Source organism: Condylura cristata, unplaced genomic scaffold, assembly GCF_000260355.1.
Source record: "Condylura cristata isolate star-nosed mole 26May11 unplaced genomic scaffold, ConCri1.0 scaffold00013, whole genome shotgun sequence".
NCBI lineage: Eukaryota > Metazoa > Chordata > Mammalia > Eulipotyphla > Talpidae > Condylura > Condylura cristata.
In genome coordinates, this window is record NW_004567114.1 from 26,057,308 (window position 1) to 26,074,776 (window position 17,469).

Consider the following 17,469-nt stretch of genomic DNA (forward strand, 5'->3'; position numbering starts at 1 on the left):
TATGCTTCCTTCTTATGATTTTTCTAGAAGCCCCTCCCAGCAGTTTTCCGGAGAAGATTTGAGCTTCTTTTATTGTCAGAAAACCTCCAAGGTGACATTCCAGAGGACATCCTCATGGTAAGAAAGGGCCCCAGGGCCAGCTTCCTAGAGTTAGTTACTCAACAAGCTCAGCTTCCAGGGATCCAGCAAAATAAGGTCCCCAAATAGTAGCTGGGAATTGAATGAATTGTTTACATTTTAGATTAAAATAATATAAACTAAGTATTTGCCTTTTTCATCAGTATTTGTTATTTTTTGGACAGTTGCTCAAGTAAAGGGAATACAAGTGAAACCAGGAACTAGTCTGCTGTGATTAACTATGTTATAGTGAGTCCTCACAGCCACCTTACAGGAGCAGATTTAAACTATGTGTTTACTGTGTTTTGAAACTTCAAGGTACTCACTGAGGCTCAATACTTGTTCTCTTCGTGACCTGATGACCAGTTAATTAAAGAGGGACTTTAATTTGTCGGAGGTCAAAGTCTCAAGATCCTATGACCACGTTAGAGGCAGCTAATGACCAAGCATCTCTTAGAACTATCTATACACATGTTACTAAGATGTGGGGACAGCCTACTTCCCTCTCTCCCTGCCCTGCAAATCAATTCTAGGCTGTAGCAGTTCTTGACTTTAAAGGCTTACAGACTTGTGGTAGACAAAAAACTAATACACATGAGACAATTATGTCCCAAAGCATATGTGACTTTCTTTAAGTACATTGAAAGCCTAATAAAGAGGGAGTTGCAGCTATTAGAGAAGATTGTATGGAAGGATGAGGTACAGACTATCCTTTTAAATCTCTCTTGAATATATAAATCAAGGATTAAAATCTGGTAATTATTTTTAAAAATTGAATTTAAATGCCTTGATGGCTGTAATATTTTATGTCCTTTGTTACCTGCTTGGTCTTTGAGTTTATAGTCCCTGATTTAGATTGACACTGTACATTTTGGAGGCAGTGAGGAGTGGAGGGAGCTAGTTGGAGCCTGTATGTCTTGGGTATTTGAGTTCATCTCTCTCTGCCTCTGTCTTGTTTATAAAAGGAGGGAATAGTAGTGTTTTAATCTTAACAATGTTGTAAAGTTTAATTTAGATTTTCTGTATAAAAGACCTGGCATATAGTAACCACTGCAGAGATATTTGCTTCTGCTACTGTTTCAGTTTCATACTCACACACACACACACACACACACTTATATACTACAAAGAGGAAAACATCAAAGCATACAAGTGATAACATTCTAGAATGCTCACCGCCATCCCTCTCCTCATCATCTTATTTAGGAGCTATATGAGGTTGTAGCACAAGACACCGTAAGCCTTATGGTGGATGGAAATCACAGGCGCGAGAGCTGGGCCCCTCAGCTCAGCTCAGAAGCCATCTCTGCACTCTGGGACCTTCTGAGACAGGCCCCCCAGCCAGCACTGGCCCTGCTGGAACTCCTGCTTCGGGATGATGAAGACACTGGCCAGTGTGGCTGGCCTCTGCAGAAGGCACTGGTGGACCTTATTCGAAAGGCCCTGCGATCTTTGCAGGACCCTGCGCCTGGGCCCCCTGGGGCAGTAGACGCTATCTATGGAGCCCTGCGGACTCTGCGTTGCCCTGCAGAGCCTCTCGGGCTTGAGCTGCATCTACTGTGTGAGGAACTACTGGGGGCCTGCAGTGCTGAGGGGAGTCCCCTGCAGGAGGAGCGCCTACTGGGCTGCCTGCTACACCGGGCTGGTCAGGGCCTGCTCTCCCTGTACGGCCACACCTATGTAGAGAAGACCACTGAAAAGTCACCGAAGGCCCCTCCCACTGGAAATGGTGCGTTACCTTGCTGCTTCTGCTTATATGTTGGTAATTCCTCTGTATCCAGCCTCTAAATTTCCTCTACTCTGAGCCTTCCTTGTGCTCAGGAGATGTAATGGGAAAAGCTAAGCAAAAATGGGGGAAAATGATCTTGTGTGAAAGCACAGATTTTATCTTAAGGTGTAACGATGGGGAACAAATAACAAAGTAATAGCTTTTTACAAGCTACAGAGAAGAATAATGTTTAAGACAGAAGCATACAACACCTGGTTTAAGTTTTTAAGAACAAACCCAACAGCTGATATTTCAAAGGAGCTTTAGCTCAGGAAAGAAGCACTCTGCCTTCCCAGTAACCCTGTCTGGTTTGATTTTCAGTCTCGCCAGATCATCTAGATCCTGAACGGGCAATGCTAGCCCTGTTCTCTAATCCTGACCCAGCCCAGGCTTGGAAATCGGCCTATTTCTACTGCCTGGGCAACAACAAGCACTTCCTTGAGCAGATCCTCGTAAGTCAAACTTTATTATTCTCCATCAAGGAAGCAGCCATGGAGTCGCTCCACGCCTTCTCTTTCCTCCTTTCTCTCCCACTCATCTACCCTACACAAAGCTGCCTAGTTAGGAGTGATTCGTTTATACCTGTCTATCCTGGGGAGAAGACACTGAGACCCAGTATAATTCATCAGAACTGCAGTCCTCTTAAATTGGCCCTTTGGCAGGAACTAAAGTGTGCATGCGTGTAAGCTTTCTGGAAGGGAAGGAAAAGCAAAGACAGCGGCAGCTGTGTTGCCAGGCTGACAGGGACATTGAACTCCTCTAACCATCCTTCCAGATTGCATCTGAGGCTCAGTTTAAGTCAGCAGATCCTAGTTAAATTTCATCTTCTGTGTCCAGTACTGTGCTGAGAGCTACTGGCCCCTGCCTTCAAAGAGCTTATAGTCTAGGGTTTTGGCGAACATTTTTTACTCACCTGACCACTTCTATCATTGTCAGAAACCCCCTGCTATGCTAAAAGGCTCCTTACCCTAATGAGCAGCAAACTGGATTCATTTTTTCTAGGCCACACATAAATGTGTATAGCAGCCTCCTTTGACTTACAGGTAACAGCACTAACACTGCTGAAAGAAGAAGACTTCTCAAGTCTTGGCCGTCTACTCGATAGAGAATTCAAGCCTCTCGGTCGACTGCTTGTGCTCCTGGGCTGGACACACTGCCAGAGCCTACACTCAGCCCAGATGCTGCTCCAGACACTCCATAGGACCCAGGTAACTCTCTCTGCAGCCCAAACCGTTCCAGAAATAACCAGCCTCAGGCTTTGGGCTGAGACACATTGCAGAGTCCTGAAGTTGGTCACAGTCTCTGACTGCAGGTGCCTCACTCAGCATCTTTTTCTTTCCCGTATCAACAGGACCAAGGCTGTGATAAGCTCCTCGGGGATGCATGTGATGGGTTGAGGGCGCACGTGGAGGTCCTGGAGTGGTGTGTCCAGCAGAGCAGGTATAGCCCAGTGCAGCCAGCCCCCTTCCTCCCATGGGGTACAAGGACAGTGTGCTGAGCGGGAACCGCCATGTTAAGTCCTCTTCCACATAAGTATTTTGAGCTGACAGTGTTGAACAACAACCAATAATTATTCCAACTATTAAACAAGCAAAGAAATAGAACCGTGATTATGTTTCTCATAGCCATACAGTCATAACTAGGGGAAAATTTAAGGGTGACAGTGATTAAAAGAACAGTAGCTCACTTTTCCCGAGCAATTACTTTAGATCAGGCATTGCACTAAGCCTATTGTGAAGACAATTTCACTTAAGCCTTACACTAATCCTTTGGGATAGATACCAATACTATCCTTATTTTAAAGTTGGGCAGCAAAAGACCAAAGCTGTTAAATAACTCACCCCATGTAACACAGCTGGTAAATGTGAACCACATTTTTTAACCATGTATTATCTTGGATCACCCTTTATTCAGAAACTGTGTATGAGGTTTTCCTGATAACTTAGCCTTACATTTTTCCTGAATCTGCGTTCCTATTTTGCCCTTTACCCACTTTGCCAACACTTCCTGAAGTAGAATAGGCAGAAGGGGAAGTTTCAAAGGGCCCTTATTCATGAGAAGCCAAAGAATTTTGTGGCAGTTCCAAGCTGGAAGAATACAGAAAATCAGAAGCTTAATCTCTAACCCTTTTCTAGGCACAAGTTACCAAGGAGACTCTTTCTAGGTTCTTTCTAGAGTAGGAGAACTGATTGGATGAATATATTATTTTCCCAAGGATAAAATACATGTTTTGCTCTATCTCAGACCAACTAAAATTTAGTGTTGGGGAAGTAAAACAGATGATGTTATATGGGCCAAAAAGAAAGAATAAGAGGAGATTGAGATTGATCTTGCTTAGCACAATTATATAAACTGCAAACCTTCCATCCTCCCAATTTCCCTTTCAGCAACCCCATACCAAAGAGAGATCTCTTGTGTCACTTACATGGTGGAGACAGCCACTCAGTGCTCTACTCTCTCCATCACCTTACAAACCTTCCAACACTCAGGGAGGAAGATGTCCTCAAGCTCTTACAGAGGGTGCCAGCCAAGGACCCCCAGCAAGAGAATGGTGAGTGGGTCATGGAGTGACTTGGGTGAGGTTCCCTCCTAGGACAGTCTTGCACATGTTTCTTCCAACACTAGATCTTACTAGCTGTATCTGCTGGGATCTATCAAGATGGGTGTCTCATCAGCTGTTCTATAAATAGTGCTGTTTGTCCCAACTGCATGATGGAAGAACATTTCTTCCACCTTCTTGGTGAGGCACCAGGAATCCTCTGAGAACAGTCCGCTAGGAACCGTTGCCCTTGTGGAACCAGTACAGAAACTGCTGGTATACCCTCATGCCAAGGAAAGAGAATGAAGAACTCCCCTCTGAGGTCACAACATTATCACGGGCAGGATTTATGCAAATTCTTGGTGACTTGCCATGCTTCCTCAGCTTCCTCAGAGCACCTTTGTGCCTCCCTTTCCTTCTGCAAGTATTTTGAGAAATGTAAATGTCATGAATTTATACGTGTTACTGTGAGTGGCCACAGGAGGCTGGTGGGGAAGAAGAAATGGGAGGAGCTGGAAGTTGATATTTACTAGAGGGAAAGACGAAGGAGAGTGACAGATCAAACTAACGGGGAGGAGAGAGGTGGGAACACAGAGGGGACCTAGGAAGGTGGTATCTCTTTGCTTCAATCCATGCCTGAAAGAATCGGCTCTGAAGTGCTCCCTGTTTCTCTACCGTGCAGATTCAGCTGATGGCCTGGTCCCTGAGCACCTGAGCCAGTGTCAAAACCTGACACTCTACCAGAGCTTCTGTGCCATCAAGTACGCCATCTATGCCCTCTGTGTGAACTTACACCAGCACTCCCAGTGCCAGCAATGCAGAGACAGGCCCTCTGAAGACCTGACCTCCGCTGTGGAGCCAGCAAGTGACTCTCTTCCCTCCGCAGGTAGCAGAAACTTGTCCCCATCCCGGGCATAAGTTGGTAACAGCCTGTGCCAGTGAGTTCTCCATATAACAACTGTGTGTGAGGATTCGGGGTGGCAGCCTTTGTCTTGTCATGAAATAACTTGTGACAAGAATTAATTTCATCCATTTATGAGTCCTCCATGAATCAAAAAGCACATGGAAAGCTAGTGGTTTGCCTGAGCTCTAACAGAGTCTCAATCACCTAATGCAGTATTTTCAAAATACTTTTTTCTAACTACCCACAGAAAAAATAGCATTTCACTGCAGATGGTCAACAAGCATATGAAAAAATGTTCAACATCCTTTGTCATAAGGGAGATGCAAATTAAAACCACAATGAGATACCACCTCACCCCAGTGAGAACGGCACATCTTCAAACAACTAGCAACAACAAATGTTGGCGAAGATGTGGAGAAAAAGGAACTCTCCTGCACTGCTGCTGGGAACGCAAACTAGCACAACCACTATGGAAAACTGTGTGGAGGTTCCTCAAACTGCTAAAAATGGAGCTTCCATAGGTCCCAGCAATCCCATTCCTCAGTATCTACCCAAAAGACACAAAACACTAATGCAAAAAGACACCTACACCCCCGTATTTATTGCTGCTTTATTTACGTTAGGAAAGACATGGAAACAGCCCAAATGCCCAAAAGTGGATGACTGGATTAAAAAGTTGTGGTACATATACAGAATGGAATATTACTCAGCAATCAAAAAAAAATAAACTCATGCCTTTGCAGCTACAAGGATGTAGCTGGAAAGGATCATGCTTAGTGAAATAAGTCAGAAAGAAAGGGAAAAATACTGGATGGTTTCACTCATAGCAGGAGTATAATAGACCAGGGGAAAAAATAATAATGATGATGAGCAACTATATACCAGAGACATTTTACGGGGGTGAAGTAGGGAATGGGATCAAAAATGAGGGGGGAGGGGAAGTGCACTGGACTATGGTGATGGCACATGGGTGATTTGGTGATGGGAAGCCCATGGGGATTATAAGTGAGATGGAAAAAGGCACAAAGTGATGTAAAAATAAACTATTTTAAAAAATAGCATTTCACATCACACTCCAGTTTGGACCTCATTGTATAATATATACATGGATGTGTATTTTGTATATGTAAATGATACTTAAACTGAAAGTAAGCTTTAAAAAACAATACTTGCCTTTTCAAATGAGGCATGTTCTATTTCATTTTTTTCTGTTCTATTTCATTTTTCTAAATGCTCCCCTCTGAGTTGATTTCCTGGGTCAAAGCCTAAAGTGTGAAAGATAGCAACTTAATGCCCTGTCCTCTCTTATTTTTCTAAATAACTTAGAATTCCTTCCCTTCCCTGTGACTGGTGATCAGTTATCATTTCTTTCTAGCTTTGGAATAGACCTCTGAGCATGACCACATTTTGACCCAGTGAATATTTCTTAAGAGATCTAAGTAGCCTATGATCACCTTTAGTATAACAATAAATGAAAACAGAAATGAGGAGTAAAGGGCCCTCCCTGGCGGTGCAATGGGTTAAACTGCAGCACTACAAAGCCAGCCACAGACAGCCGCTTCAGCGAAATTTCAATCCCCAGCCAGGGAGCCAACCCACATGGTACAGCAAACCTCTCTGGTCTCACCCACTCCTCGCCTCAGTAGAGTACTTTGTCAGTCTGTTCAATCCGTCTCTGGTGAATCCTCTTACCACCCCTGCATCTCTGGATGCATAAATAAATAAATCTTTAAAAAAAGAAATGAGAAGTAAGGAATCTACCTGCTGCCTGCATTCCAGGAGCTGAAATATGGAACTAAAGTGATAATAAAAAGCAGAAGCAAAATAATGAACATTCAATAGACTGTACTTTTAGAAAGATAGGTAGGTAGGTAGATAGGTAGATAACATCATTGTTCATTTTTTACAGTATTTTCTTTCTCCTCACAGGTGTACTACCTACACAATTCCCACCATCAGTTCACCTGTACACCATCACCATAGTTCCTTGTTCTCATCCCTCCCCTGTTTTGATCCCACTCCCTCTCCTGCAGAATGTCTCTGATTTATTAGTCTCCTCCTTTTTTTTTTTTGTTTTTTCATATATAGTTTTTTTTCTGATCCCTTATGTGTTTCCTCTGTATTCTTCCTATAAGGGAAACCATCTGACATTTTTCTTTTTCCTCTGGCTTATTTCACTAAGCATGATCCCTTCCAGCTCCATCCATGTTGCTGCGAATGGCAGGAGTTTCTTTTTTGGTTGCTGGTAATATTCCATTGTATGTATATATATGTACCACATCTTCTCAATGCAGTTATCTATTTTGGGGCATTTAGTTGTTTCCATATCTTTTTTTTTTTACAACAGTTTATTTTTACATCATTTTGTACATTTTTTTCCCCATCTCAACTGTAATCCCCATGGGTTTCCCATCACCAAGTCACCTGTGTGCCATCACCATAATCCCATACACTTCTCTCCCCCCACCTGACCCCATTATTGATCCAATTCACAACTCAACCCTCACAAAATGTCTCTGGTATATGGTTGTTCATTATTTTTGTTATTTTCTCGCCTGGTCCATTATACTCCTGCTATGAGTGAAACCATCTGGTATTTTTCTTTCTCTTTCTGGCTTATCTCACTAAGCATGATCTTTTCCGAAGCTGTACTTTTTTTTAAAAAAATAATATAATAGTTTATTTTTACATCATTTTGTACATTTTTCCATCTCAGTTGAAGCTGTACTTTTATTGCAAAATATGTTAGAAAAGACATGGCTGGATAATCTCCTATTCTGACTAACTGCAATTCTCTTAATCACTAAAAAAGAAGCGTTGTGAGAATGTTTGTGAGTCTGGCAGAGAATATTTCTAATGTTTGCATTTTCTTTTCTTTGGCCCTCTTGTATGTCTCCTTCTTTAGGTGCTTCAAATCTCTTCACAACATACCTGGTCAGGTGTCAGCAGTATCTACGCAGTGTTCCCGACTCTCTGTGCCTGGAACTTCTAGAAAACATCTTTTCATTACTCCTTATCACCTCTGCTGATCTCCACCCAGAGCCCCACCTGCCTGAGGACTATGCGGAGGATGATTATGTTGAAGGGAAGAGCCCCGCAGACTGGAGGTCCCCCTCAGCCAGCCCTCAGCACATAGCACAGCCTGAGAGGAAGTCAGAACGGGGTTCCCTGGGAGTCCCCAGGAGCCTTGTTTACACAGTTCCAACCTGTCAAAAAACAGAGCCAAAAGATTCTCACCCTGGAACTCCCGGGGACAGCTTTTTGGACCTACAGCATTTTACCAGTGGGTTCACTGGGTTCCTAGCTGATGAAACTGCAGTGGGAGCCTTCCTTGGGCTGCTCCAGGAGCAGCTGGAGGAGATCAACACCCACACATCCCCTAAGGAGCCTAAGCCCTTAGAAGGCCAGAGCTGCTCAGGAAACAGAGATGGGCTACAAATCCGCCTGCAGCAGTTTGCCAAAGTTCTCTCGGAAGCCCAGTGGAGATACAAGGTGGTTACAACCAACCGGAGTTCAGGTGAGAGAAGGGAGCAGAACCAGCGGGTGCACAAAGTAGGGAGGGTGAAAAATCTCAGGAATGTGGGAAAGAGCAAGGAGTGCATGTGAATCTCCCATATTCGCAAGGCGTGTCCACAACAGCAGCCCATGGCATGACACTGGGGCACCACTCCATGGCTCACGGCTTCCTTGCCTGTTACCATAGGAGGTGGATCAAGTCAGTTAATTATGCTCCTGTATGTGACCCATGGGTTTACTGTTTCAGAAGAGCAGCCTCCCCAAAGATACCGGCCCATTGCCACACGGCACCCCAGTCTCCGCCGAGGTCGTCGGACAAGAAAGAGTCGGGCAGGTAATCCCGTGCCTCATTCCCCTGCACATGCAAGTGGTACATTGCCATTGGTCTAACATTCTTTTAGCTAATACATAAAGTCCAAACAAATAGTGATCTAAGATTATCCTAGTTCCAATTCCCCAGGGTGACCCTTGCTATTAGTTTCTTACATACCCTTCACATTGGATCTGTAGGGTTTTTTGTTTTGCTGTAGAAGGAGCACAAGGTATACCCATTATACTCTCACTCTGACTGCCCAGATCTTAGCTTGCAAGCCACTTTCTACACTGTAAAATAATAAGTTGAATTTCTCTCTTCTTCCTAATACCTCCAGATGGCCGGGACAGAGGTTCCAAACTATCCCTGGAAAGTACAAGTAGTGAGCTGAGCACAAGTACTTCAGGTATGAGGGTCCCACCCAGTTGCCAACGTGTCTAGCTGCTTTGTCATGTTTTCGGGGGACCGTATACCACATTACAAAATTCTGGACTGAGTAGTTCACACCTGTGTTTAAAAGGTTTGTTCTGCAGGTGGCCAAATAGGTCTCAGCAAGGCAAAGGGCTGTTTCACTAGCAGCCCAGTCACCCGTCAGCAGAGAACCAGAAGTGACTACCCCTGGGAGGGAGTCAGTCTGCCTTTCAACTGAGAAAAAATCAAGACCCATTTACAGATCTTTTAGAAAAGGATTGTGAGGAATAAGACTGGTGTGAGGTGACAGCAGTACAGTTTTCCCTCAATTTCTATTGCTTCGTTTGTATCTCACATCCTGATGTCTCCACAGAGGGAAGTCTGAGCACTACTTCAGGGAGGAACGAGCTGGACAGCCAAACCCAGCCCCAAAGCTCATTCATCCCCATGATGTTCTCCCCACCCGAGTCACTGCTGGCATCGTGTATCCTCCGGGGGAACTTCACAGAAGCCCATCAGGTGAGAGGAGCACGTGTGTGGAGCCTAGATGTGGGGAGTCCAGGCCATACTTGTCAGAGTAAAGAATGTTAAGTCGCCCCCTAGCGGCTGGGACTGACCAGATACCTACATTGCAAGCGCCGCTCAGTGGCATTTGAAAGGCCACATCCAATGGGAGAAGCAGGAGGGAGTTTCCATGGTGAAGGCCCGTTGTCTGTAAATCTGGAGGAGATTTAAGCTGAGGAATCCTTATTTCTCCTAACATAAACCTATTTCAACAAAATACTCAATTATTACCCCCCCACTTCAAAACATTGAGATGTCTTTGTTTTTTCCCCATGCAAGATTTCTCTGAACATGAGTATTGTCATGTAGTAAAACTCATGATGCAGACAGATGTTAATAATAAATAGATACTAGTTCGATACACAAGAAATATGTTAATAATAATAAATAAAGACAGATGTTAATAATAAATAGATACTAGTTCGATACACAAGAAACATGTTAATAATAAATAGATACTAGTTCGATACAAAAGAAATTCATGCTGTAGAGAAAAGCACATGGAATATAAATCAGAAAGACTCTTATCCTCTCTTCCATATCCTCATTCGAAAATTGGAGTTAAGTATAACGCCTGCCTGTCCTACCTGATAGGAATGTTAAGAGGATTATGCACGAGCAGTGAGAAATAAAGGACTCCTCTAATGCTTAAATTTAATAACATAAATGCTTACTCGCTATTGTAATTTTTAAATCTCTTACACTATGACTATTGTCATAAATATATGTGTGACCTACATGTAATAAAAACATGTAGGTCAGATTTTTTCTTTCATGTAAGCTCATGAGAATAAATTGAGAAGTGTAGGTGATGTGATAATTGTGGCTTAACTGCCTCTAATAGTTTTAGATTGTGGTGATAATTCTGACCTCTGTGCAGCTGAGGGCCTCACTGCCCTTTTTTATACCCAAATGTAGAGGAAGTCTCATCTGTGAATCCCCTGATGCTTTTCCCCTGGTGGTCCTCATTTCCTCTTCCTTTCCTGAGGCTCTGGGGTTTTTCTTTTTTTCAACAAAAGCATTATTGTGTAAACCTGGTTACAGAATATGTTGTGTATTATACCCAAAAAGATTAACAAGAAATAAAGTTATTTTGAACCCTGTTGTGCAGAACTACCAAATATTCAAGTATATTTTCACCAATAATTTTCCAATGTATGGATTTTATGCAGCCAAGATTATTTTGAATCTTAAACTTGATAAAGTGCCTTTTGTACATTTTAATGTTAAGTATTTGTCTTCTAACTTTGGTGACCCTATAACAATTTTGACCAAGACCTGTTCCTCAACATTTAGGTTATTTTCAACCTGGTAATAGTTGTAATAAATAGTTCAAAGTTCATCATCTTTAGACTTTTGAATTATTTCCTTAAGAAAATATTTCCTTGGGCCCAGCTGCTGGTGCAGGGTTTAGTCTCAGTGCTATCAAACTATCACCAGCCCCCACAGTATGAGTTCAATCCCCAGCCAAGGAGCTGACCCATGTAACACAGCAGACCTCTCCTATGTCGCCTACTAATTTCCTTAGCTGTGTATTTCAGTAGATCCACCTGTTATATCCCCACTCTGTCTCTGGAGAATCCACTCACCCCATACACCTCTGGCCTACACCCCAGATCCTATATGCATAAATAAATAAAATAAATCTTTTTTTAAAATTATGTCTTTAGAAAAGAATATAAATGTGTTTAAAGCTTTGCAGATTGCCAAACTTTTTTCAGAAAAGATTGTGACATCATGGCCTGAGAGGCTATTTTTACAATTTGATATTGTGATCGATGCAAAATGGTGTTAATGTTACTTAAACTCCCTAGATTACTGGTAAGGGAAAATATTTTTCACCTATGTATAAGTCATATATATTTTCCCTTTTGTTTTTATTTATTTATTTTAAAGATTTATTTATTTATGTATATAGAACCGGGGTACAGGCCAGAGGTGCAGGGACAGTGAGAGGATTCACCAGAGACAGTGGGGAACAGAACAGTCATATTCACGAAGTACACTGCTGAGGGGAGCAGCTGGGGGCCAGGCAGGAGAGGTCTGCCGCGCCATGCGTGTCACCTCCAGGGCCGGAATCAAACTCATGCTGAAGCAGCTGTGGCTAACTTCACAGTGCTGCACTTTAACCCATCACACCACTAGGGAGGGCCCCGTTTTTCCTTTCAAATGGTCCACATTTATTGCCTACTTTCTCCTAGGACTTTGGTGGCTTTCTTGCTGACTTTTTTTAGTAATTTCTGTATTTGAGCTCTCCTAACATTCAGTGGTCTTTCAGCACTACAAGCCAGGTGTCCCATGGTCATCATCTAACAATGGGCAAGATCTCATGTCTCTAGATGTGCCCCTACTCCATGAGCCCACCAAAACCCATTCTCCTACCTTTCCTGTGACAGGTGGTGTTCACGTTCAACCTGAAGTCATCACCCAGCTCAGGGGAATTGATGTTTGTGGAGCGCTACCAGGAGGTGATCCAGGAGCTGGCCCGTGTGGAGCACAAGATTGAAAACCAGAGCTCAGAGGGGGGCAGCGGCACCATCCGCAGAACAGGCAGTGGCTGCTCAACGCTGCAGGCCATTGGCAGCGCTGCGGCAGCAGGTCAGGCTTCCCTTTGCCCACACAGGTGGTGAGGTAGCCGGGAGAAAGGCTCATCACGAAGGGGAGCTGAGTCCCGTGCAGAACAGTAGTGGCCTTGAGGCACATCAGACTTGTTTTTTAGCTGTGCCCAAACCTCCCTGACTCTGTGATCATCTCCCTGCTGCTCGAGCTATTCACTTAAGCTTGTCTCTGTGACTTAAACTGAAGGGCTTGAATACTCTTCCACCATGTGTTTTGATGCAGATGATCTTAAACTTCAGGAAATGGCTAGGAGTTTCATTTCTTCCCATACACTGATGCAGGGATAAAGTATATTCTTTCACTTTTTCATAAAGTAAAGAAGTTTTGTGTATATATATGTATATAGATATATATAAAACCAGGGACTCATAGGTCTCAATTCCCATCCTTGGCTGCACTATTAAAAGAAAAAAAAATGTATATATCATTTTATCCATGCTTGAAAGTGAGATCTTATTGCACATTTCACATTCATCAATGATCTAAAGTCTCATGTCAAGTTACCAGAAATTTACTGTCTATTTAAAAGAATATGTGCAACTCTTTTTTGTATTTACTGTAAATGGATTCTTAAAAAGGTACTGTTTTCTACCTTGCTCTTCTTTAGCTTTATATTTAAGAGCTCTTTTCCAATTAGCACACAAACCTGCTTCTTTCCTTCTCAGCCTACTTTTAAATCCTATTAAATCCCTGCTTTTAAGTCCTCATTCTTCTGGACTATTTTGAGTTTCTTTTAACCTTCCTTCCTGTGCTGTTGTTTTGATGGTGCTAACATGCATACGTGATCGTGTACAGAAGTATCCCAGGCATTTTTCAATTCTTTTTTATTATTATTAAAGTAATATTGGTTTATAACATGAAGTTTCAGGTGTACCTCATTCTAAATAGTATCTGTATTTATTACATTAAGTTCACCCCCAAAAGTTGAATTCCATGTAATTCTATACAATTGACCCCTCTTAATTAGTCTTATAGTCTAAAAGCTTGTTTTGTTTTGTTCCTTTGTCTCAAACACTTTTTATTTGAATTATTTATTTATTTATTGAAAGTATAATTAGAAACATTTTAACCCTCTGCCTTTTATTCCACTACGGGATGGCCAGGGATGGTATTTTATTCCATCTCTGATGTGACCGACAAGCTTCTCAGCACTTCTGGAGACCCCATCTCCACACTCCAGGAGGACTTCTGGATAAGCAGTACCCTGCTGGAGTCCACTGCTCCCCTAAGAGAGGTTCTGGAAGACCTCAGTCCCCCCGCCATGGCTGCATTTGACCTGGCTTGCTGTCAGTGCCAGCTCTGGAAGACCTGCAAGCAGCTCCTGGAGACAGCTGAACGGCGTCTGTACAACAGCCTTGAGAGCCGGGGTGAGTGTGCTTCTTTAACGTTAGCCCTCGTTGGCAAACGAGGAGCTGAATTTTTGAGCTGCTTGATAAATTAATTGTACAAGAAGAAATTAGTTGTTGAGGAAAGTGGGAGAGGGAAAAGGATTATTCATTTATTTCCTTAGGTCCAATCTGATGACATAAACCATCTGTTGAGGGTCTTTCTTTCTGAACAGACATAGCAGTCATTCAGGAAAATTCTTTCCTGAATTACAGATAAATTCAAGAAAGAAATATACTTTCAAAGATGGTGTAAGTAGGAATTGTGCCTTTAGACTGTATATCCTCTCCTATTTTAAAATCTGACACAATCTTAAGTTTGTAATCAGAGGCAAAAGAAGATGTCATGGATCAGTTACAGGAGGATGGTACCCCAAGGTTAATAAATGCCCCAGATTGTATATGTGGATCTCTTACAGGAATCAAATGTATGAAGGTGGAGCACTGTGAAAACAGAAGTAGCAAAGTTCCATCCCCACCTTCCTTGATCTGCACACTGCATATTGGAAAGACCAACCAGTGAGGGAGAAAAGAGAATGTCCTCTCTGATGGAGAGGAGTGATGGCATTTTGTAATATAACGAACCACCACCAGGCTCACTGGTTCACTCTGAGGACTCAGGACTCAGCAAGTAGTCATATTCACAAGCTAAGATATATTTCAGCAAAGGATACAGAGAAAATCAGGGAAGTCTGGAGAAAACCAGACACAAGCTGCCAGGAGGCCTTCCATGTGGAGTCACACAGGACACGCTTAATCCCTCCAGTGATGAGTTGTGATGGCATGAATGAAGTGTTGTCTACAGAGAATCTCATCAGAGATCCAGTGCCCAAGCTCTTCTCAGACCTCCAGTCTCTTATAAACTTGAGCAGAAGAATAGTCTGATATAAGTGCCAGATTCCTACCAGAGTCCACAGAGCAGACATCTCATGACATTCAGTCTAGTTGAAGCGAGTAGAGGATGAGCTACTAGGTTGTAGCTAGACCTGTCCAGTTAGGACCAAAATTCTAGTCTCCAAGAAAGAAAGCAGGTGTCCACCGTCAGCCACATTGTACAGTTTAGGCCCACCGAGCCAGTCTCATCATTTAGGGAAACCACTCATCATTCAGATTTGGAGATACCAGCCAACAGCCAATCTTGAAAATAGATTTTTCTAAATAGGAGGCGCAGGCCTATTATTTTTGCACATCTCTCTAAATCACTTCTGAACTGTTGATTTAAAAGCCTTTTAAAGTTCACACAGTCCTTCTAAGAAAGCATCCTTTAGTATGCACAATACTGTTTTTATTGAACAGTTTTCCCACCCCTCACCTAGTACTTGGGAGCTACTACTCAAACTGTAATTGGATGAAATGGTCTTATGTCAATCAGTTAAGAATTAATTTAGTACCTGAGCCCTCCCTGGTGGCAAATCGGGCTAAAGCACAGCTATCACAGCATTGCAGCAGGAGTTCGATTCCTAGCCAGAGAGCTGAAACCACATGATGTGGCAGACCTCTCCTGACCCACCACTGCTCCATTTAGCAATGTACTTCAGTCACTCTGCCTGTTCTGCTCCCCATTCTGTCTCTGGTGAATCCTCTTACCCCCAGCACCTCTGGCCTGTACCCTAGTTCAGTATGCATAAATAATCTTTTTTTTTTTAAAAAGGAATTAATTTAGTACCTATTGTGTTTATAAATTATCTCAAGTATATGGTGGTATAGAGGAGGTGTGAGGGTAATCTGTCCACAAAGTTTACCCTCTGGTTAGGGAGTCAAAATACCACCCAAAGCAACTAGAGAAGGCAGGCATGAATTCAACTCAGGTCCTCCAAGGCAATTCCATAATAAGTGCCTGGGACAGCAGTTCCATAGCAGTTTCAGAAATTCAGAGTCTGCTGCTGTTAACAACTGAGGAATTTGCTGGAATAGCCCTGGAACCTTAAGCATGGAATAAGCCAGGTTTTCTGATCCTCGCCCATATTGGCACAGCATACATTTCCTCCTAATTATTGCAAAAGATAAATATGTTCCAAGAAAGCACAGGACTCAGGACTAATCTCTGAAAGTACTTTATTTTTTTCCACATCCTATCTCTCTTCATCTGTTTCCAGGTCAACGCTTAGATCATCTTCTTCTCAGTGCTGATGGCATCCGAGGTTTCCCAGTTGTCCTTCAGCAAATCACTAAGATTCTCAATTATCCACTGACATCAGTCGGACAAACTAAATCAGGTGAGTAGCTTTTTTCCCTTTTAATTCTCTTGGCATCTGAAGGGTAGCTCCAGTTTCACTTTTTCCCTCTCATTTTCTTTCCCTAGAGGGTGTAGAAGACAAAGGAGGAGGGCCTCCACGCTGCAGCATCGCTGAGCTCCTGCAGATGTGCTGGCCCAGCCTAACTGAAGACTGTGTCACCAGCCAGTCCACCCTCTCCCAGCAGCTCGATCAGGTCCTACAGTCTCTGAGGGAGGCATTAGAGCGGCCAGGTATGGACTCACTGCCTAGGTGAGAGCAGAGCTGGGGAAGCCTAGGACACCAGAACAGAACTAACCTCTAGGTAGTCAGCGCATGCCTGAGTACCAGTTCCACCCGTCTCCCTGCCTCGCCAGTGAATGGTGCCTAACTCTCCCATAGCCAATACATGTTTCTTCTAACTAGTGAGAAATGAATCCAGAAGGTACTCCTTAACGCGTCCCTAAAAGATGGCTGTGCTTTTCTTAGTGTTTTCCACCCCAGAGACAGAAACAGAATTTCCACTGCAGTTTCTCCTAACACAGAGCCGTTTCTGACTTTGAGAATCACTTGTATAGACAACCACCACATTGGGATTGTATAGCTGCCCATTGGGTGACTATTTGAATATTGACCCAAAGCTGGGTGCACACACTAAAGCCTCTTCCCTTCTCTTGCCGGAACGCCTCTCAGAACCTCGGAGTACTCCACTCTCGTCGCTGGTAGAGCAAGTGGCCCAGAAAGCTCCAGAAGCAGAGGCCCACCCAGTATACATCCAGACTCAGCTTCTCCAAAAGAACCTGGACAGACAGACCCCAGGAGGCAGCAGGCAGGCGGACTACATGGGCACCTTCTTCAGCTACTGCAGCACCCTGGCAGCTGTTCTCCTCCGGAGTTTGAGCTCTGAGCCTGGTAAGTAGCCGGCGAGAGGAAAGGGAGTCACGACTAGCCTGTGAAGGTGTGGGGCAAGGATGAGGAAGGACCCTCAATGAAGAGGGCCTAAGACCTCAGCCTGTCTAAGGGCTTCCTCTCTTACTCATCTGTTTTCTTCATCTGTTTCTCCCAAATGGGCTGCTCAGTAAATTGTGGTGAAATTTATAAGCCAAGTATCTTCTCAGAC

At 43.4% G+C, this 17,469-nt stretch overlaps 1 protein-coding gene across 1 annotated transcript in view; it reads left to right on the plus strand.

Moving 5' to 3' along the window:
* Positions 1-17,469, plus strand: part of ZFYVE26 (zinc finger, FYVE domain containing 26) — a 60,232-nt gene that overhangs the window by 9,165 nt on the left and 33,598 nt on the right. The window contains exons 3-18 of the mRNA XM_004681757.2: positions 28-117; positions 1,324-1,846; positions 2,207-2,337; positions 2,929-3,093; positions 3,237-3,325; positions 4,273-4,436; positions 5,107-5,310; positions 8,234-8,845; positions 9,092-9,178; positions 9,495-9,563; positions 9,942-10,087; positions 12,529-12,730; positions 13,855-14,118; positions 16,233-16,352; positions 16,439-16,603; positions 17,043-17,261. Of these exons, the coding sequence (XP_004681814.1) occupies positions 28-117; positions 1,324-1,846; positions 2,207-2,337; positions 2,929-3,093; positions 3,237-3,325; positions 4,273-4,436; positions 5,107-5,310; positions 8,234-8,845; positions 9,092-9,178; positions 9,495-9,563; positions 9,942-10,087; positions 12,529-12,730; positions 13,855-14,118; positions 16,233-16,352; positions 16,439-16,603; positions 17,043-17,261 (3,250 nt within the window). The remainder of the gene's footprint in view (positions 1-27; positions 118-1,323; positions 1,847-2,206; positions 2,338-2,928; positions 3,094-3,236; positions 3,326-4,272; positions 4,437-5,106; positions 5,311-8,233; positions 8,846-9,091; positions 9,179-9,494; positions 9,564-9,941; positions 10,088-12,528; positions 12,731-13,854; positions 14,119-16,232; positions 16,353-16,438; positions 16,604-17,042; positions 17,262-17,469) is intronic.